Genomic DNA, 21,812 nt, shown 5'->3' with positions numbered 1-21,812 from the left:
TGGCGGACACAATGAGCCGGTGCCGCGCCGGTTGGCCCTGAGGCGACCGTGAGGAGGACCGGTCTGCGAGACCCCATAGTCCCGGCAGAAGAGTGTTGCACAAGCAGGAGGAGGAAGCGGAGGAGGCGGCCCGACTGTCGGCCGCTCTCCAGCCCGCCGCCGGCGCGGCGCCCGCCCCGCCCGGGTCGGCCCCTCGGCAGCCCGCCCGTTCGCCGGGCTCCGCCCCGGCTCTGCGCCGCCGCCGCCGCCGCCACCAGCAGCCGCCGCCATGAAGCTGACCGACAGCGTGCTGCGGAGCTTCCGCGTCGCCAAGGTGTTCCGCGAGAACTCGGACAAGATTAACTGCTTCGACTTCAGCCCCAACGGCGAGACGGTCATCTCGAGCAGCGACGACGACTCCATCGTGCTCTATGACTGCCAGGAGGGCAAGTGAGTGCACCGGTGGCCTTGGGCCCGGGTCTGAGTCCCTCCCGCCCTCCCTGTCGTGGCCCTGCGCTCCCCCCGCGGCCCGCCCTCTAACCCGGTCTGGCCCGCGGCCTGTATTGCACACGCTCCCGCTGGGGCCGCGTCCCCTTAGAAGCCGTCCGGGAGACCTTTTTTTTTTCTTTTAAAATAACGATAGCAATAACAGTAATCATATATTTGTTTTGTCTGCCTTCGGTCTCCTCACAGAGAGCCTTAGCATCTCTGACCAAACCACACCTTGACCTTGACCTTTAAACGCAGGGTCCGCCCACCGCTGCCCCAGCTGGTAGCTTTAACGCTCCTCTGACTCCGTCGAAGGTGCCAGTCGGCTGTGGCCCTCGCGCAGAACCGCAGAGGCTGCTCTGCTGCTTCGTTCAGCAGCGGCAGCTCGCTCTCTCTGCCCTCTGCTCGGTCACCTCGATTCAGCCCTGGCACTTCACCCGACCCCTGCCCCTCAGCTTCCCGCCGCCCTTCTGCCGGAAGGCCGCGTGGGTTGCAGTTGTTAGCTGTAAGGATTTATTTGTTGCCTCTTTGGGCCCCCTGACATTTCCTTTATGGTCCAAATCATTCTCTTGCTCCCTCAGTCCTGATGCCCATGTTTATAGTTAACTTTTTACCTGCATCCAAAACTTTTCCTTTTTGCCAGACACACCTGGCTGTCGCATCCCAACCTGAATGTGAACCTCCTAGTAGAACAAAGAAAGCATCGTCTGACAATTTCGTGTTTCTTCTTGTACTTTTTTTAAAAATTATACTTTATGGTCCTCTTGGACTTATCATAATTCCGAGTCTGATCATGACATTTCTAGGTTGTCCCAAGTCCTATGGAGACTCACCACACCTGTATCTCTGCAAGATCTTAAAAGCACAGCTTTTTGCCTTTTTCCCTGGGGACCTGTCAGCTTCCCCTCACCCCCGCCCCAGACTTGCTTTCTCCAAATCCTTGCTAAATTGTGATCTTCTTTTTGAATCCTTGGGTTTTTCTTTATCTTCTCCAGCTGTTCCTTTTGTCTGTTTTGCTTAAACCAATGTTTTCTATAAACTTTCTTTTGGAACTTGTCTCTTCATTTGTGAATTTGGTTATCTGAAGTAATGCTGTATTGGTCTGGGCTATATTGTTCTGCCCAATTTTTTCCCATTTGGGCTGTGGAAAAAGTATTATGTAACTGGCTCTGGATCTGCTTGCGGTATGTGGAAGAGTGGCCTATAGTGGTGGTCCTGAGGGAAGAGAGAATTGTTAGCTGGACTGATGCTGAGAGATGTGAGTCAATGTTATTCATTTCATAGATGGGTTTTGGTCCAGGTCCGGCCACTTGCATTAGCCTGGAATAGAAAGTAACGTATAAAGCTAGGGTGGAGATTGGGGTTGTGGGGTACTGGAGCTAGAAGTAAATTGAAGCTGACTTGCTTGAAATGTTTAGTGCTTGTGCACAGATTAGAACTTCTCCCTGGATGAATTTGAGGATGGAGATGTATATCCTCATTCAAAGAAAATGAAGGTTGTGGCAGCATTTCTTCACAGTTTCTCTCCAAATACTGCATAATTTCTGCGGTTGGTAGGAATGACATTGACTTGAAGGCTGTTTTGTTAAAAGTAAAATGTTAATTTTATAACATAATGCAGTTTATTCATTCATGTAGCATTTTTACATAATTACAAACTTGCAGAAAAGTTACATCATTGTTTCAAAGAACTCCAGGACCCAATAATTGGTTATATTTTGCTCTGTTTGCTTTGTCATTCTCTGTAGATACACACACACACACACACACACACACACACACACACACACACACACACACACACACACACACACACACACACACACACACACAATTTTTTCTTTCCCTGAGCCATTAGAGAGTAATTTGGAGGTATCAAGCCCCTTTATCCTAAACACTTCAGCATGGATTTCCTAAGCACAAGGACGTTTTCTTAGGTAACCAGAGTACAGTTATCCAAATTAGGGAATTTAACATTGATACAATAGTATACAGCACGCTCTTTAAAATATTCGTATGGATTAATTGTGACCTTGTTTCATTGTGATCTGTGATCAGAGAGCAACCTGATAGGAGACCTGGGTTCTAGTTTGGCCTTGTGACCAGGTATGTGACATTGGTCAGATCACTTCGCTGGCCTCTAGGAATCTGTGATCCTAAGTGGTAATGTGAAGAAAAAATTTGCCACTAGTGTAGGTCAAACCAACATTGGAAGAAAATAACATTTTCTTGGAAGGCACAGTATCTTTATTAGATGGTACTAATGTTGGGAGTTTGAAAATGGCTAAAATAAGATTCTTTATGCTTAATATTTTCCATGTGTACTGTTTACTTAAACTTTCTTTGTAATAGAGTTCATCCATTGAGTGATTTTTTTAATTTTAATTTTTTGGCTGCACTACATAGCATGTGGGATCTTAGTTCCCCAACCAGGGATAGAACCTGCAGTCCCTGCATACAGAGTCTTAACCACTGGGCCTCCAGGGAAGTCCCGAGTGTTTTGTTTTTTGTTTAATTTGAAAGTATACAAAGGATATTATCTGTGGTAGGTGATGCGAATTATTCAGAGAGAAGGATTTAATATTATTTATTCGTACCTGATCACCAGAATCATAGTTTGTGCAGAGAAGCTTACCACAATATTCGTGAAAGAATGTTATGCATAAGCTCTGTAAGATCCTCTGAAATGGATGCATTAGGATCTTGCTTTCAAACTAGGAAATGATATGAGGTAAAAGATTTATGTTATTAAGAACAAAATCTCAGGTTAATACTATGGATATATTTGAGACAAATAGGCCGTATATAAGTGGAACTGAAAATTTTCCTTTAACATTGGTTCTTCAGGCTCTGTCTTCATTATTGTAGGGTAAATACTGAGATAAGTAAGCGTCTGTTTCCATTGGTAGGAGCAAAGTCAACTATCTTTTGAGAGCAAGCACACATTCACACGCACGTTCACTCACTCACTGGTTACCACACAGTAACTACATGGCAGAACCCAGGGTGGTGGACTTAACAAGGTAGCATTTGAGCTGTTCTTTTTGTTTAGTTGATCTTTCAGTAAAGGTAAAAATGTGGAAAATTAAGTGCATTTGGAGTGAGAAGTCTTGTTTGTAAATAGGTTTAATGTAGGGAAACCCTTGACGTCACAAAAATTGAAAGTGCAAATGATTAAAGTTCCCTGAGTCATCTGATTGTTTAGCATCTAGGTTTCAAGAGGCTTTTACATTGAGAGGGTGAATTTCCTTTTCATAAATTAACTTCTTGATAAACATTAATATAGGATTTATGAAATTCTCCTATACCTAAATGTAGAATATTATGAAGTTTTTGGTTAAATATTTTGCTGAGATCAGTTTCAGCTTGATCTTCAAGGTGCTATAGAAGAAGATAACATTTAAGGAACTTCAACAAATGGACTGATAACCTCTAGCTTAGAAATATGTGATTTTACATTTAAGTAAAGAGAAAAGAATCAATGACTAGTTTTGTTAGGGAGAGTGAGGTTTGTCTTGTAAAAGGCTCAGTAAGTGCTTTGGACCTGTAAGAGAGGATGGAAATATTAGGTTATATTAGGAAAGGCAGTTTTGCATCTGGTTTCGGTTTTGATAAATCATTTCTTCTTAAAGAAAGAGCTTCTTTCCAAGTGAATGGCTTAAGTTCTGGCCTCATTGGTCTGGCGTATTCCCATTTTCCTCTTTCTTGGAAGTTATGACTTGTTTTGTGTGTCTTTCTTCCCAAATAGATGTACTTCTTCTCAAAGCTTACTTTTGAACATTGTAGTAAAGGCTGATTTGAGCCCTCAGATTTACTTCCACTTCCTAACTTCCGCATTTGATATCCAGAGGTGAAGGCCTGTTGCACTTGATTGATTCTGTTTGTTTCCACCCTTTTGGAAGAAATTCTGTTTCTTTTCAGTGTTAGAGGTTACCAAGAATCTTCACCCTTCCCACATCATTCAAGTGCTTCTCTTTATATGAAGATCCTAGATTTTGGTGATGGAGGATTTTGATGGTTTTCTTTCTCTGTCCATTTCCTCATCAGACCAAAGAGAACCCTGTACAGTAAGAAATACGGCGTGGACCTCATCAGATACACTCATGCAGCAAACACAGTCGTTTACAGCTCTAACAAAATAGACGGTAAGCAAGCCTTCTTTTTAGGAAGTTATGGTCATGGTTTCCTTTGTTAAATTGTTCACGGAATCTTTGTGAGTACTTCTGTTTGGTTATAGTTACTTTAAATTTTCCTATGATGTTAGCTGTGCTAATATTGTTATGACTGAAGGGATGCTGGAAGCAAGCAAGCCATTAGTACTTTTGAAGGACTTGAAACTGAGTATGAAAGGTCTCCAGTTTAGAGTAGAGAGTGGAAATAGGAAGCCACAAATTGTATTTACGGTTTGAACTTCTTGAAACGAATACTTTTAGAAGAAATAAAAGGAAAGAATACTTGACAGCAAGTGGTAAACAATGCTACCTTCCTGTTCAAAATATATAGATTTGAGAATAGTTTTACAGATGCTTGAGTTATGGTAGTTTAGCAGACCTTAGAAGAGTTTTTGGTGTGTGCCCAACCATTTATGGTCTGTGTCACAAAGGACAGTATACTGACTTTAGTTATCTTTGATTCCAGGGACACTTTTTGATTTGAATTTTATCCCTTTTTCCTTTTATTTATTTATCTTATTTTTTTTGGCCGCACTGCACACATGTGAGATCTTAGTTCCCCAACCAGGGATCAAACCCGCGGCCCCTGCGTTGGTAGCATGGAATCTTAGCCACTGGACCACCAGGGAAGTCTCTCCCTTTTTCCTTTTAAATAAAGTTAATGTCTTTGAAGAATAAAGACTTATTTTTAGAAATTAAACTTGTGAATTTCTTTCTCTAATAAAGGATCTCTGCCTTTACCTGCTTTTCCCCTGGGATAAGTCATTCTCAGTTGACAGATTGTCTTGGAATTGAGCTATAACACTTTCATGTTAGGACTTTTTTTTTTTTTTTTTAACTTATCTCACTGATTTGTTGATTGTTTCATTTTTAGCAGTACAATTTTTCTAATGTCATTCAACAAAGATTTCTTAGACCGCTGTTTTGGTTATGCCTATCTCAGAGCAGATGGGTAGAAGTCTTTTTTTTTTTTTTTTTAAATGAGACTTTTCTGCCTGTACTTGGTTTTTAGTAAGTATATCGTTTATACTTTTCATGCCTCTATTTCAGAAGTGGTTTTCTAAGTAAGCAGTGCAATTGATGCTTTTGGACAAGAATATAAAACAGGATCTTGAGGAAATATATCTCTGTGATCATCTGAATGAATGGTATATTTCTTCTATTGGGGTATATTTCTTCTGTTGGGGTGTTTTTCTGGGTGATTAAATGAGGATTCTCCAAATATGGTGCAAGATGAGGCAAATGTGTGGCACTTGCAGCTTTGCTGCCAGGCCTCTGCTGTGAGGATGTTGCCTTTCCTGTCTCGAGTGCATCCATCCTGAAGAGTTCCTCCAACGCTCCGTATCATTTTGCCTGATTCCAGGCTGAGGTAGTAGTTTGTACAGTTTGAGGGTCTATGATACCACCCGGTACAGGAGATAACTGTACAGGCCACTGCCTTGCCAGGAACAGCGCGCCAGCTACCGAGTGGGGCGGAGAGGATGGCGACGCCCTGCTCATCTCTGGGAAAACCAGGTAATGGGGAGGAAGTCTTTTTCTGCTTAGGGCAGGTGAGTAGTTCCTAGCAATAGAACAACCAGGAATACTTTATAGTTGTCATTCGAGAACTTTGAACATGTTTTCAAAGAAAACCATATTTAGTTTTGGAACATACAAAGAGTGCCTTTTTCCCTCTCCCAGGTTAAATGCCCTCTTATTAGTACCCCTGTGAACCACTGGGATGACTTGGTGCTTTCAGCCTTTCTGTTTCTGTGTTGTGTTTGCCTCCAGAATGTTCTTTCTATGCTTCCCTTTCTGTATTTTGGCCCCATTTCCTATAACCTTTTTCTCAACAATTGTTTCTTATTCCTAGTCTTTTCAGGGGCATTGTACTTTCCAGTTCTGTTCTTTATGGCACTTCGTTCCCTTCCCACCACCATCATTTTTTGTTTTGCTTTTTCAGAGGAATCATTTGGTTTTTAAGAGTATTTGTCTTATTTGCCCCAAGCACAAATCTCTGTGATTATTTCTTTCTTGGATATTGTCAAATTCTCACTGCTATGACTTGGTATAGTTCATGACTTTGATTTTTAAATGTCTTGTGATCTTTTTAACCTAAATTTTCTCATTTCCTTTGGCCACTTTATAATTCACTTTTCTGCATAAGGGACCATTGGATAGTTGGTTAATTAGAAAAGAAGTAGTAGAACATTAATTCTCTTTCCATTTTATTTAGTTTTAATGTAAATTGTGTATCCAGTTTACATTAAGATGAGGTGAGGGTTGGGTTGACATGCTGTTGGAGAACGCTGGACAAAAGTATCTTATGCCAGAATCCAGCCTGATCCTCAGCTCAGCATGGCTGTTTAATTCTTTGAGTCTATTTCCTCAGTAGCCATATGTTTTTCTTTAAGGTTTGCCATTCTGTGGGCATTAAAATTGTTGTGAGTTTTTTTTTTGGGGGGGGTGCATATTTGCAGGACAAGTTTCATTGTAACTATGCAGAAGCCAAAGATTGGCAGCAATAGTGATTTTAAACATTGCTGTATATGCTGTCAACTTGAGAACTCTGCTTTTGAATTACGTGAAATCTCTAGTCCCGTGAAAAGTAGTTATTCACTATTATTTATTCATACCTTGCTTGGATTATGGAAAACAATGAATTCTTTGACCTTGTCTTCTCAAGATGAAAATGCAAAGTAAATTCCTTTAAAAATAGTAGGATATCATCATGCCTTATTTATCTTCTTACAGATACTATCCGTTACCTGTCCTTGCATGACAACAAATACATCAGATACTTTCCTGGACATAGCAAAAGGTAAGATGCACGTGTTACAGAAGTAGATAGTTCTTTTATCCCTGAGGTTATCCAGAGAATGAAAGAGTGGAGAGATTTTATTAGTGAACTGAAGCTAGTTTCTCACCGCTGTTTGGCATACCTCTTAATCTTCTCTTGTTAACCTTCCCTAAACAGTCAACTCATGATTAATCGAGGTTGTAGAGGCCAGGGGTAGGACTTCATAGATAAACCGAAACCTCAGTTAAAACATTAATAGGAAGAATGTGGATTAAAGATATTCAGTGGAAACCTATGTAGTAAAAATAACATTTGGCATTTAGGGATCCCAAATATCAGACATCCCTTAATGAAAGTACATTTACATGGTTGAGGCCTTCCAGTATAGGTGGCCCCCATTTCAGCATGACCCTGCTCTACATAAATGTGTTCCACATGAAGAGTTTAATGAATATGTAAAAAAAATTAATAAAATTGTTGGCTTCCCTGGTGGCACAATGGTTAAGAATCCGCCTGCCAATTCAGGGGACACAGGTTCAAGCCCTGGTCTGGGAAGATCCCACATGCCGTGAAGCAGCTAAGCCCGTGCGCCACAACCACTGAGCCTGCACTCTATAGCCTGCGAGTCACAACTGCTGAGCCTGCGTGCCACAACTACTGAAGCGCATGTGCCTAGAGCCCATGCTCCGCAAAACAGAAGTCACCGCAGTGAGAAGTCCGCACACCGCAACAAAGAGTAGCTCCCGCTCACTGCAGCTAAAGAAAGCCCGCATGCAGCAACAAAAACCCAACGCAGCCAAAAATAAATAAATAAATAAATAAATTTATTTTAAAAAAATAATAAAATTTTCCTTTCGTACTTTTTGAAAGTCAAGAAACTTGTTTCCTTATTTTTTTTAAAGGTATATATTTATTTTTATTTTTTTTGGCTGCGTTGGGTCTTTGCTACGCGCGGGCTGTCTCTATTTGCGGCGCTCGGGGGCTACTCTTCCTTGTGGTGCGCAGGTTTCTCATTGTGGCTTCTCTTGTTGAGGAGCACAGGGTCTAGGCACATGGGCTTCAGTAGTCGCGGTGCATGGGCTGTAGGGCACGAGGGCTTCAGTATTTGTGGTGTGCAAGCTCAGTAGTTGTGGCTTGCGGGCTCTAGAGTGCAGGCTCAGTAGTTGTGGCACATGGGCTTAGTTGCTCCATGGTATGTTGGATCTTCTCAGACCAGGGATCGAATCCGAGTCCCCTGCATTGGCAGGCAGATTCTTAACCACTGAGCCACCAGGGAAGTCCCCCTTATTCTGTTCTGTAATGCAGGTTGCTTCTCTCTGTCTCATCCCAATTCCCCTGTTATTTTTCCTCCAGTTTTTCGAGTTTGGGCTGAATGTTAAACACATTTTCCCTTGGATGATATATTAATCATAGGTGCTTTCCTTTGCAAATGTACAGTAACCCTGTGTAGCTTGGAGTGGTTCAGAGCCCTGACAGGAGGTAGACCAAGAGCACTGTTTTCAGCTGCACTTCTGATTGGGCAAGGGCATTTCTGTGTTGCTGAAGATAAGAGGTGGCAGCTGTTGGTTACTGTGTAGTTCAAAGAATGGCTTGTGACAAGTAGATGTTTTTGCTTGTTTATAGTCAAATTAATGTTCACAAATATACTGTCTGTAATTAAGAGTTGATTGCAGGGCTTCCCTGGTGGCGCAGTGGTTGAGAGTCCGCCTGCCGATGCAGGGGACATGGGTTCGTGCCCCGGTCCGGGAAGATCCCGCATGCTGCGGAGCGGCTGGGCCCGTGAGCCATGGCTGCTGAGCCTGCACGTCTGGAGCCTGTGCTCCGCAACGGGAGAGACCACAACAGTGAGAGGCCCGCGTACCGCAAAAAAAAAAAAAAATAAATAAAAGAGTTGATTGCAGTTGTTTGAAATTCTTTCCAATCTTCCCAGTTGCCCAATCTCTTGACCTCCTGACCTCCTGATTCTTAATAGATGACTTTGTCCCTCCTTTTTTGAGAAAATCAAGGCCATCCAAAATGAGTTCAACTCCTCTTTCACCTAAACTCCTTTCTTCCTTAGAACACTTTCCCTGAGAAAGAAGTAGCCTTTTCTTCTTTGAGAAAACCAACCCCTCTGTTTTTACTTCCGTCTCCTTACTGGACTTTGCTGCCCACAAACTTAGTTGGTCTTCTAAATTTATTTACTTTTATTTATTTTATTTTTGGCTCCGTTGCGTCTTCGTTGCTGCACGTGGGCTTTCTCTAGTTGTGGTGAGTGGGAGCTACTCTTCACTGTGGTGCGCAGGCTTCTTATTGCGATGACGTTTCTTGTTGTGGAGCACGGGCTCTAGGTGCACGGGCTTCAGTAGTTGTGGCACTCTGGGCTCAGTAGTTGTGGCTCACGGGCTCTAGAGCGCAGGCTCAGTAATTGGCGGCACACGGGCTTAGTTGCTCCATGGCATGTGGGATCTTCCCCGGGCTGGGGCTTGAACCCGGCAGGCGGATTCTTAACCACTGCGCCACCAGGGAAGCCCTACTCACCAGGGGAAACCTACTCGGTCTTCTTTATCTTCCTTATGGTCTTCTTTATCTTCCTTATATTAAATTTATCTCTTGAGCATGTCACCCACTTCTTTTCGCCATCAAAGATAAAAGAATAATCTGCATATTCCCTTCTCCATCTCCTCATACTCATTCACTGTTTAACTCACTCATCTAAGCCAAGCTGTTTACTCCCCTTTCCCTGCTGCCTCCAGGTAAAATCCACTGCCTGGGACTCTTTGGTGCTTAACCTCTCAGTAAAACTTTTTTTCCTTTGGCTTCTCATCTTGGTTCTGTTTTTGCTATTTTTTGCCTCTCTTTCTCTTTTTGACTCTAAACAAGGTTCTACCCTAGCTTTTTTCTCCTCCTCTTGGTATTTGGGCCATCACTGATTTCATTCACCTCAGATAGCTTCCCAAATCAGTATTTTCAGCCCATAATTTCCAGACTCAACTTCTACCTACAGGTCCAATACTCCATCCATCGTTAAATTCCTTGGGCCAGCTCCTCTGTCTGCCTCATGTTTCTTCACCTCTGTCCCTTCCAATTCTCCCGACTCAAAGTCTCTTGTTACCTGTTCACTACTTTTTCCCTGCCTTCACATCCGGTGAGTTGTTAAATCCCGTTGATTCTACTTAGGTTTAACCTCATGTGTCATTGTGCTCCATACTCCTTTGCTTCTGTCCTAGCTCAGGTAAATTATTGTCAACTCCTAATCTCCCCGTCCCTCAGCATCCTGCTTCTGCACCCTGTTTTTACAGCTCTGACCACAGCCTCCCTCAAGAAACCTTGGAGTCAAATTCTTTTCCCTCTGCCTGACCCATTTTCCCAGTGTTATCTCCTACCACTCCAGTTGAAGTGAACTCTGGGCTGGTTCCTGAACTGCCTCATGCCTTCCTATCTGGCAACTTCCAGAAAGGCCACTCCCATTGAAACCCTGTTCACCACAGGTGCTGCTTCTTCCTGAAAGCCTTCTCTGACCCTCTCTTGGACGTTGTCTGGACTAGACAGTTAAGCTTCCTTAGAGTTGAAGTCTTGTTCCTCCTTGTATTCCCTCTACCTCTCATCGTAGAGCCTTGTGCCAAGATAGACTTCCTCTGAACTTTTGACCTGAATACTGTGATGTAAAATTACATGTTCATATGCATTCTGCTCACTCCGTTTTATTACCACCTCAGCATTCCCAGGAAATTTTGGCTTATAGTATCTTTTAAATTTTTAAGTTGATGATCTAGTGCAAATGTTAATTTAGTTATATTGGAAGAATTTTTTTTTTTTTTTGGTCAAAAACTTTAAGAAAAAGTACATTTTTCCATTTTTTACTCATGGCATACATTTTAATTCTTTCTAGTGGAACCAAAACTTCCTGAACCCCTTTCAGAGTCATCCAAAATTTGAACTTCTTCTATTTCTACATTTAAAAAACCCATTCACAAATGAGCTGTGGAATTTGATCCACTTTTTTTACTCCAATTTTTTTTTTGTCAAAATGAGACAGTATAGCACCAATATTTCCTCTGTAATCTTCACCTGTGACACCAGCTCCTTTGTCTGTGAAGCGTTTTTTAGCCAAGGCAGAATGTGGAACTACTCTTCCATAACACCCAGAAGGAAGAGCCATCTGAGTGTCCATTTTCACAAGGGCTTCCTCTGTAGATGGTACTACAGACTCATAGGCACTGTACAGGTCATAGCCCACGGACCTCAAGGATCCCTCTGGTTAGGGCCGTGGCATGCTCCAAGAGGCAAGTAAAGTGGAGCCACATGGCATCCTTCTCCACGGGCTGGGCCCAAATGCCGGGGAGATGATGGGTGTCCTCAACGCAGAGCGTGGCAGAGCAAGAACATGAGCAGAGGGGACAAGAGAGCTCAGGATGAGGCCTTGGAAGAAGTGTTTTTCAGTGAGTGACTGGTGTAACCATAAGAGGGGACCCATATCAGAAATATAGCATAGGCTATTAGCATAGGGCTGTGGCTCTCTAAGTGTGGGGCCCAAACCACCAGTCTCACCATCACTGAGGAGCTTGTTAGAAACACAGATTCTCAGACCTCACCCCAGACCTACTGGATTAGAAATTCTGGCAGTGGATCCCAGCAGTCTGTTTTAACCCACCCTCCAGGTGATGCTGGTGCCACTCAGGTTTGAGAACAACAGTATAGTCCACAAACCTCTAGTTAAGGAATCATGCTTTTTTTTTTTTTAATTGAGATATAGTTCAGTACCATAAATTCATCCTTTTAAAGTGTACAATTCAGTGGTTTTTAGTATATTCACAGATTGGGCAACCATCACCACTGTCTAATTCCAGAACATATTCATCACCCCAAATAGAAACCCTGTACCCATTAACACTTCCCATTTCCCCTCTTCCCAGCCCCTGGCAACCACTAATCTACTTTCTGTCTCTATAACTTTGCCTATTCTGGATATTTTGTATAAATGGAACCAGATCATATGTGGCCTTTTGTGTCTGACTTCTTTCACTTCATACATGTTGTAATATGAATCAGTACTTCATTTCTTTTTTATTTATTTATTTTTGGCTGCGTTGGGTCTTCATTGCTGCGCGCGGGCTTTAGTAGCGGTGAGTGGGGACTACTCTTCGTTGTGGTGCGCAGGTTTCACATTGCGGTGGCTTCTCGTTGCGGAGCACGGGCTCTAGGCTCGCGGGCTCACTAGTTGTGGCTCGCAGGCTCAGTAGTTGTCGCTCGCGGGCTCTAGAGCGCAGGTTCAGTAGTTGTGGCGCACGGGCTTAGTTGCTCTGCAGCATGTGGGATCTCCCCAGACCAGGGCTCGAACCTGTGTCCCCTGCATTGGCAGGCGGATTCTTAACCACTGTGCCACCAGGGAAGCCCCAGTACTTCATTTTTTTTTATTGCCAAATAATATTCTTGTATGACAATAACACGTTTTCTTTATCCATTCATTAGGTGATGGACATTTGGGTTGTTTCCACTTTTTAGTAATTATGAATAATGCTGTTGTGAACATACATGTACGGGGGATTTTTTGGACATATGTTTTCATTTTTCTTGGGTATATACCTAAGAGTGGAATGTTTGGATCATATAGTAACTCTAACTTTTTGAGGAAGTATAAAACTTATTCAAAGCAACTGTACCATTTTACATTCCTACCGGCAGTGTATGAGGGTTCCAGTTTCTCCACATCCTCACCAACAGTTGTTATCTCTCTTTTTGATTATAGCTTTGCTAGTGGGTATGAAGTGGTATTTCATTATGATTTGATTTGCATTGGAATCATATGTTTTTATGCTGTAGCTTTAAGTTGCTTTTTTATACTAATTGCCTTTGATTGTTCCGGATTGCTTGTGTATGTGTTTCTTAAAATGGAGTTTTTAGGAGAACACATATGTATAGGTAGGTAAAGTGGTTTAGAGTTCATATCCAATTCTTGTTAATATTTCGCTTCAACTACTATTTATCTTGATGCATTGCAGGGTGGTGGCCTTGTCCATGTCACCTGTGGATGACACTTTCATTTCTGGGTCTCTTGATAAGACCATTCGGCTCTGGGATCTCCGGTCTCCTAACTGCCAGGTAATGTTGCCTCACAGTTACACTTTAAGCTTTTTCAACTCTCCCTCTCAAGGAAGGGGGAAAGCAGTGATTCTTTCCTGGGATCCCAGAGTCTTTAAATTTTGGAGAAGATCTTTTACTGGTAGGTAGCTGGTAATTAAGCTAATACCTTAATCCGGTGCATACTTATTATGATCTGTGGCTTAGTGCTTTAAAAGCAGTTTTCCTGGAGCCTTTGAGCTATATATTTTAGACTCCAAGGATTTGTTTTTATTTGAATTCAGTGTCTATAAAATTATACAGTTAGGGTTGATCTGAAATCAATTGCATGGAGACCAGGTTTTTTTTTAACTTCATTTTAGTTAGTTTTGTGTTTGCTTTTGGTAGGATCCTGGGTTCATTAACTTTTTTAAAATTTCTTTTTTCTCAGGGTCTCATGCATTTACAGGGCAAGCCAGTTTGTTCTTTTGATCCAGAAGGATTAATTTTTGCTGCAGGTGTCAATTCTGAAATGGTCAAACTTTATGATCTTCGCTCTTTTGATAAGGTAAATCTTTGAATCTTTGAACCGTCTTGATATTATGGAAGTTTTGAAGGGTGAGATGGACATTTAAGAGCCTTTTTCTACAGTAGAGGAGGTATGTGGTAGATATTAGAAAGTGTCAGAGCAGTACTTCATCTTCTGCTTTCCCTAGTCAAAAAGGAATCTAAAGGGATAGAATGAGATTTGGCTTTGGCAGAAGGAATTATTGATGTGCCTTGGGCCTAGGGCTGCTGTCTGTCTTTTGCAGGGGCCATTTGCGACATTTAAGATGCAGTATGATCGGACTTGTGAGTGGACAGGGCTTAAGTTCAGCAATGATGGCAAACTCATCCTCATCTCCACCAATGGCAGCTTCATCCGTCTGATCGATGCATTCAAGGGAGTGGTGATGCATACGTTTGGGGTGAGCTGACAACTTTTAACCATGTTTTTCTCCCCATACTCTACCTTTTTTCCATGCTCATCCCTTCTGAGAATTGTGTTAGCTAGTTAGTGGAGACCGGCAGTTGTCCTTGGCTCACTCATCGAGGCATGGACTTGCATTTTCTTCCTGCACGTGGCATTATTTCTTTTGGATTCTGAGAGATTCACTTCTCACCCAGTGACTCAAGTTTGGTGTTTAGATAATATAATAAACTTCTGACCATAAACATTTTCTTACCCCCTTGAATATGGAGTTGGGGATAAGGGGGTGAATTGTAAAGGGTGGTAGCCAAATTTGAAACCTTCATAGCACTGTGCATGAGGAAGAAAGGGTTTCACAGAAAGGAAGGTGATGTATGTACTACAACATGGATGAACCTTGAAAACATTATGCTAAGTGAAATAAGCCAGACACAAAAGGACAACTGTTGGACGATTCCACTTTTATATTAGTTTCCTAGAATAGAGATAGATAGTAGAACAGAGATTGCCAGGGAGCAGGGGAAGAGGGAAATGGGGAGTTACTATTAAAGATTATGAAGTTTCTGTTCAGAATGATGAAGAGGTTTTGGAGGCAGAAGATGGTAATGGTTGCATAGCATTTTAAGTATACTTAGTGCCACTGAACTGTACACTTAAAAATACTTAAAATAGTAAATTGTTATCTATATTTTACTGTAAAAATTTTTTTTCATCAAAAAAAAAAGAAGAAGATGTATGTGCTGGGGTCAGTGTTTGTAGGCCATTATTTTTTGTTAATGGCACTGTAATGAGAATTGTTCTGCTTGTTTTAGGGTTATGCCAACAGCAAAGCCGTCACACTGGAGGCCTCGTTTACTCCAGACTCGCAGTTTATTATGATTGGTAAGCTTCCTTTATCCCCCCGCCCCTTGGGTGTTACTTATCTGGTACTGTGCATTATGTTATTTCTGTTAGTTTTAACTAATTTAAGATATTATTTATTATCCTTTTGAGATAGAGTTTCTCAGATTTCTGTGTAGCACGTTATGTCAAAGGTATAGTGTCTTTAAACTGTCCTGACTTTGCTTTCTTTTCTGGGAACGGGCGTTAATGTTGGTCTTCCCTGGACCATCATAGAGTTAAACTCTACAAGCACTGATGTAACCCTTCATTCAGTCACCTTAGTGTAGATGTTCGTAGGGTGGTCGTATTCAGCCCCCTTTTTAAATGAGAAAACTGAAGTTAGAGGGGAAGTGACTTGCCTAGGAACAAATAACTAGGGTCTAGATCAGTTCCCAAAGTGTCTTTTCTTCACTGCCATTACTCCCTCTCCATTTCTGCTGGTGGCTGGGTCCTGAAGCTTGGCCTCTCTCCAGATGTCAATCCATGTCTGTTTGCCACTTGTCTTTGTATTGTGCCTTGAGCTGTTATATTCCTTGATCATTCTCTTCAGGTTCAGAGGATGGCAAGATCCATGTCTGGAATGGAGAGAGTGGTATAAAAGTAGCTGTGTTGGATGGTAAACACACAGGCCCCATTACCTGTTTGCAGTTCAACCCCAAGTTCATGACCTTTGCCAGTGCTTGCTCCAACATGGTATGTGAACAACGGGAGATGTCCTTCATCTAGGGGCCCTTTCCAGTTGGGGTGGTGGGTCCTTCAATGAGCACAGTGAGCTGTGTTCTAAATAGGTACAATTACAAGCACCCAAGTTCATGTTTCTCAGCTGGTGGCTTCCCTATTTCACCTCTATTATCTGATCTTTGGTTGCGCTGGTCTTTCACTTTTGCTCTTCTTTCCATGACCTGGGATCGCGAGCTCCCAGGAGATCTTAGGCCAGTTTTTTTGCTCTGGTCCTGGTTTTATGCCCAAACTACCTGGGGCTATGCCTCACAGCTTTTTGGCTTCTTAAAATACTTTGAACCAGCCTTTTGTGGCTGTACCCTTTCAGTTTTCCATTCTTCTCAGGTTATGCTGAGTTCATCAGAAATTCTTACAGTTGATCACAACTCACCAGTTAGAGTTTTCTCCAGGCCCCTGTCTCTTCCTAGACAACACTAGCAGAACAAAACATCAGTGAGTCTCAGCCTCCAGTTTCCTCTTAGCATCTCCTAAACCTACCTGGGTATTTGGGTATGAGGCATTTCATTACTAGCCTACCCAAAACACATTGCTCCATTTCTTTTTTTTTTGTTTTTTAAACAAAGAAAACAGTGTCAGAAAAAAATGCAGCAAAACCATCCAGTCCAGTCCCTCACATTTTTTACAGCTCATGAATGAGAGGGTCTGTCTGAGGTCACCTGGTAGATTAGCTGTGAGGCCAAACACCCACCTCCCCAGATAGCACTTCTTCTTTTCTTTACCACTGGACCACTATGGTGGAAGTTAGACAATGTTTACTTTCACATAGATGGGGGAGTGTTTGTCCACAGATTGCCAGAGTCAACTGGTCAGGAGGGAAGGCCACCAGCCATAACTCCTCTAACTTTGGGGTTGGGTGCCTTGATGGTTGGGGAGGGGTAAGAAAAACCCTCAGAAATGAGAGGGGCTTGGCTTTTTAAAGTTGACTTATGTTCTCCTTCCATCCAGGCCTTCTGGTTGCCCACCATTGATGACTGACCTGCATAGTGCTTGGCTGTTTTCTGTACAGCGAGGGTGGCCAGTAGGAAAAAACTCAGAGGGAACTAAGATAATAGTGAGATTGGATCATTTGACTGGGCTGGAGAGCATCCTTCCACATGGCCTTCCCAAGGATGTGCTGTACATTTGCTCAAAAGAAAAAAATTACTTTGTCAAGCTTCTTCAAAAGGACTCTTGGTGCGGCAGATTCAATCAGGACTCAGATTTTCCAGCTGTCACTGCACCGAGCTCCTCCAGAGGAGTGACCAGACTCGTGACTAGGGTATAGTGGGGCCCTCAAGACACCTTCAGTTTTGAATGTATTTGCTGCTGAGGAGTCGGTGAAGTTGTTAATTCTGCACATCCCTTTGCCCACCCCCATAAATGCGTGGGAAGCCACAGTTCTGGTTTTGAGATGCTGGGGCAGCTCAGTGCCCCTTGCCCTCACCCTGCATGTCTTGTTACTGGTTCTCCCTGTGTCATTGTGGCATTATCCACAACCATCATGTTACTTAGGTGCCAAATATTTACAGAAATAAGTCTCCATATATCTTAGGGTCAGAAAGGGACAGATACAGAAGGATCTTGCTTGCCAGGAAGCCTTGCAAGTTAGTCATGTGAGGGTGGATGATCTGGGTGTGCCTCAGGCTCTGGGTGAGGGAGGAGGGGTAGCAGATGAGTTCCTAGGGCTGGGAGGTTTAGCAGCAGCTTGGTGTGGTGCCCTGTCATCAAAACTAACACACAGTCCTTCTGGGTGCCTGCCAAGTTTGGTTGTATACAGAAGCAAGGTGGGCGTCTATTTTTGTACATGAGATACATCACGCTTTTCTGTGGGCCAGTATTGTGGAGTGAGTCTGAGTTGTTTACACTGATGCCTTCCCTGCCCACTGCAAGTTGTGTACATAGTCTCCAGATGATACCACCCCTTCCCCAGCTCCCAACCAGGAGCTGGCTCTAGGCTTGTGTTATATGTTATATGTTATATTCAGCCTTTTTATATATGACTTGGAATTTCTGTTGTTTGTATTTTAGCACAGTGTGTGTACACCTTCATTTAAATATATCATGTGTGTGCATACATATATACATATATGTATGTATGCGTGTGTGTGTGTGTGTGTGTGTGTGTGTGTGTGTGTGTGTGTGTATACACACACACACACATTTAAAAAGTATCTGAAGGAGATAGAGTCCTCTGCCCCAGGAGAAAGACTGCATTCTTGCTAATAGTGTTTGTCACAAGTGTTAGTCTTCCCTATTACCTTTTTCCCTTTGGGAGACTGAACAAAAGCAAAGCTTTTGAGTGTTTGCTGTCCCCATGGCAGCTAAATGAGGGTCTTGGAATGACTCCCTTGTGTTCCTCAAGCCGCACTTTGGGGCCTTCTCTGCAGTATTAGCCCCCTTTTTGCCCAGTGATGCTCTGTCTGCGCCTGTATGTGTGTGACAGTCACTTTTGCATGCCTTTTGTGTCTGGCTCCCAGCATTTGGGGACAGGATGCTGGAACCAGAGCATTTTCAGCTTGTCTGAGGCTTCTTTGCCAATTATAGGTCATTCCTGTTTACCTGGTATGTCTGCTTTCTTAACTTCTTTTCCTTGCCTTCTCCTGGGAGAGGGAGGATTCCTGATCGGGGTTGAGGTGAGCTGCACGTAGCTCATTGCCTTTTCCCCTGCATGGCCTTCTTAGAGCAGGACAAGTGGCATATTATTTCACTAAGTTCCCAAACATCTAAGCAAGTAACACATTCCCTGCAGATCCAGAAACAGGCTCAACAAGGTTATGTTTGACTTGCCCAAGAGTACCTAGCTGCTAGTGGGGAAAGCAAGCCATTACTGCCTCTGTTCAGCAGCAGGAATAGGCTGTGAATTGCTAGCAATTACTGTTTTGTTTTGCTTTTTTAGCAGTTACTTTTTGGCTTGTTCCGTAACCTTAAAAGCAAGGGGCCTACGTCTTTCCCAGACATAGGCTGGAATCTGCAGCTTCTGAGGTGCCACACACCGTATAGCTCTGCATTCTCAGCGTGGAGGGACTTTTAGAAACCAAGTGATCTGAGCTGTTAACTGCCCACCCCTGGCTTTCCAGGATAGAAAATTCATGGTAGGAATAACTGTTCAGAGAAAGTACTTGGAGCTACAGGTTAATAAGAAAGCCTGCATAATTAACATATCTGTACCCAGAGCAGCCACCATGACTTGTCTATCAGCAGGAAAATGATTTGTATTGAGTTCCTGTGTGTCCAAAGCTGAGGCACCATGTCCTTTGAAAATATGCACTGCACTGCACTGCTTCTATTTATGGGGACCTGTGGCTGCAGAGCTGGCTCCTGAGTTGGGAAGGAGAGGGAAGGATGCAGCTGGAAGTGACCGAAGATGATGTGGTAGTGGGAAAAGGCAGAATTAAGGGAGAAAAGAGTCTGTGGGTCAGAGAGGCTGAGGAGCACCAGGGCTGCCAGGACACCCTCAGTAGGAGCCAGAGGTGCTTAAGCTCTCCTGGGGGTGGGGGGCGCACCACGCTCTCAAGAGTCAGGGCCAAAGCCTCTGATTTATATGTGACAGTGACATTGCACTGCTCAACCACCAGCCAGTGGGGTATTTTTTTTTTTTTTAAGAAAACCGTTGCAATCATAATTAATGCTTATTAAGAAAAATCTGGGACTTTATAAAGAATCAGTTTGCCACCAAAATGTTACCACTGCTAATCTTTTGGTGTTTAGTGTTTCTCTAGACATTTCTGTGCATAGATTTTTGGTGTGTTTACATAGTTGTTATTCTACTGTATATACAATTTTATGTCCTTTTTGTACTTAACATATAAACGTTTTTTCCATGTTATCTGTCTTAAACAGAATTTTATGGCTGCAGCCTCTTCCATTGAGTTTTCATAGCATTGTTTGCCTGGTTCCTAGAGTTGGAGGGAGGGGGTGGGTTGTCTCCTGTTAGTCCTCCTAGCTCACACTGGGACTCATTGTAATGCTGTGTGGATGGGTTGTTGGGCTCCCTGGGACTGCCTCTGGTGACTAAGGCCTGTGGGCTGGTGGGAGGAACCCCTAGATCCAGCTCTCAATGCATAGCAGCCTGGGTCTCCTCAACTCCATGTTCTAATAAGCAGCCATAGGGCCAGAAATGAGTGACCAGGAAAAGGCCGGCCTGAGATCCTCAAAGACTGCATCTGGCATGTACCTCAGGCTGCCTTTCATCCCCCACTGTTACCTCAACCCTTGATCAGATTGGCAGCCTCTAGCTGGAATAAGGTTCATCCTCCTAGGCCCTGGTTTGTGGGGGGCAAGGATAGTGGGGTGCCTTTGAGGCTCCTGTACCAGTTCTGGCAGAAGGCCTGGCCACTTGCTTGTAAACCCATTGCCTGGCCGGTGAGTTGATAACTCACTAGTAGCATCCTCAGCTGCAACACCTTTGGCCTGCCACTTTGCGCATGGTCATTAGAGGTTGGCCAAGGACTCTGGAGGTCAGCAGAGGGAGCGTCCCGGCTTGTGAGTGGTAGGCCATGCATAGGCTCTCAACACGACTGCCCAAGCAGGAAGAGTCCCCCCCTCACGGCCTGGTGGGAGGGCTACTGCAGCGTTTGGCTCTGCTGAGAGACATGAACACGTAAGTCAGTGGCTGCCCCTGCAGTGGTCACTCCTGTCAGTTTGGCTTGTTCGCAGTTGAGAGACCCACTGTTGCCCACTCCCTGGGTTTCAGCTTGGTGGTGTGAGGAGCAAGACCAGGCAGTGGGCCGGATCAGAAGGAAAGCAAAGCAGACTTGGGGCAAGCAGGCTCAGTAGTTGATGTGGGTGATTGGTTGGCAGGCTCAGGATACTGCCTACGCTTTGCTGGGGTGCGGGGGGAAGGAAGGTGAGTGGTGGGGGTGGGGACTGCTGAGGAAAGAGGAAGTAAAACTGCAGGCTGGTAGGGCACACTCTTGTTCTTGCCAGCTGCCTAATTAGAGTCCTGGAGAGGCTGCCCAGAGCTTCTGGGGCCAACCACATTTTCTCAGGACCAGCTGCGGACAGATGTAGGCCCAGAAGTGCTGGGCTATGGAATATGACTAGGTAAAAAATGAGTAGTTTCGTAGTTTTTCCTATCTCTTCCCTAGAGAACATGCAGGAAGTAGAGTCTAAAATGAGTTAATGGGCAGGAAAGGAGGTCTGAAAGTCTCCCCATTGTGTTAAATAAACAAGTTTAACCATCAGTTTTGTGGCCTACTGGCCCTTGTCCTTTCTGGCTGCAGTTTAGGGCTATGAGTTGCCTGGTAAGAATTAATCTCAATTGTAGACCAAAGTAGGAGTAGATCAGGGAAGAGTTAGGAAAGGCTGAGGTCATGAAATTCAACAAATAATTCAACAAACACTTACTGAGCATTTGAGCCTTGGCAAGTGCTGGATGATAAAAACAGTCTTGTGAGGAACATGAAGAACTAAGCTACTCATCAAACAGCAAGCTCTGGAGCCCCAACTGACTTGCTGTCTCCAGTTGGTAAATCTAGCTTTATTATAAATTTACTATAAACTTTATACTAAAATCACTATAATTTGCCTTAAAAAAACAAGGCATCCCTTCCGATACCTCAAGCCCAGAGCCCACAGATGGTGGTGGAGACCTCCTTTCTGTTCCCTGGGCAGCAGTTCTCTCACTGGGGCTCACCCCAAGCTGCGAACTGGGGACGCCCCAGAGAAAACACAATGCTGACTATAGGCAAACTTGTAAGATGGAGCTAAGGCTAAGAGTGATTTTTTTAGAAGGGAACAAGAAAAAGCAAAAGGTATACTGTAATGTCAAGCTATACAGCAA

General features: G+C 43.5%; 1 protein-coding gene across 1 annotated transcript; it reads left to right on the top strand.

Annotated features, from left to right (window-relative positions):
* WDR82 (WD repeat domain 82) lies at positions 1–19,629 on the top strand. Its single transcript, XM_060022634.1, has 9 exons — positions 1–429; positions 4,516–4,613; positions 7,374–7,440; positions 13,401–13,500; positions 13,910–14,026; positions 14,271–14,426; positions 15,241–15,310; positions 15,861–16,003; positions 16,997–19,629. Exons 1-9 carry the CDS (start codon positions 269–271, stop codon positions 17,024–17,026), a joined length of 942 nt encoding a protein of 313 aa, XP_059878617.1. The 5' UTR covers positions 1–268; the 3' UTR covers positions 17,027–19,629.
* Positions 19,630–21,812: the final 2,183 nt, after the last annotated feature.

Source organism: Delphinus delphis, chromosome 10 (assembly GCF_949987515.2).
Source record: "Delphinus delphis chromosome 10, mDelDel1.2, whole genome shotgun sequence".
NCBI lineage: Eukaryota > Metazoa > Chordata > Mammalia > Artiodactyla > Delphinidae > Delphinus > Delphinus delphis.
The sequence above is the reverse complement of the archived record's forward strand: the minus strand, read 5'-3'. Positions and strand labels throughout refer to the sequence as shown.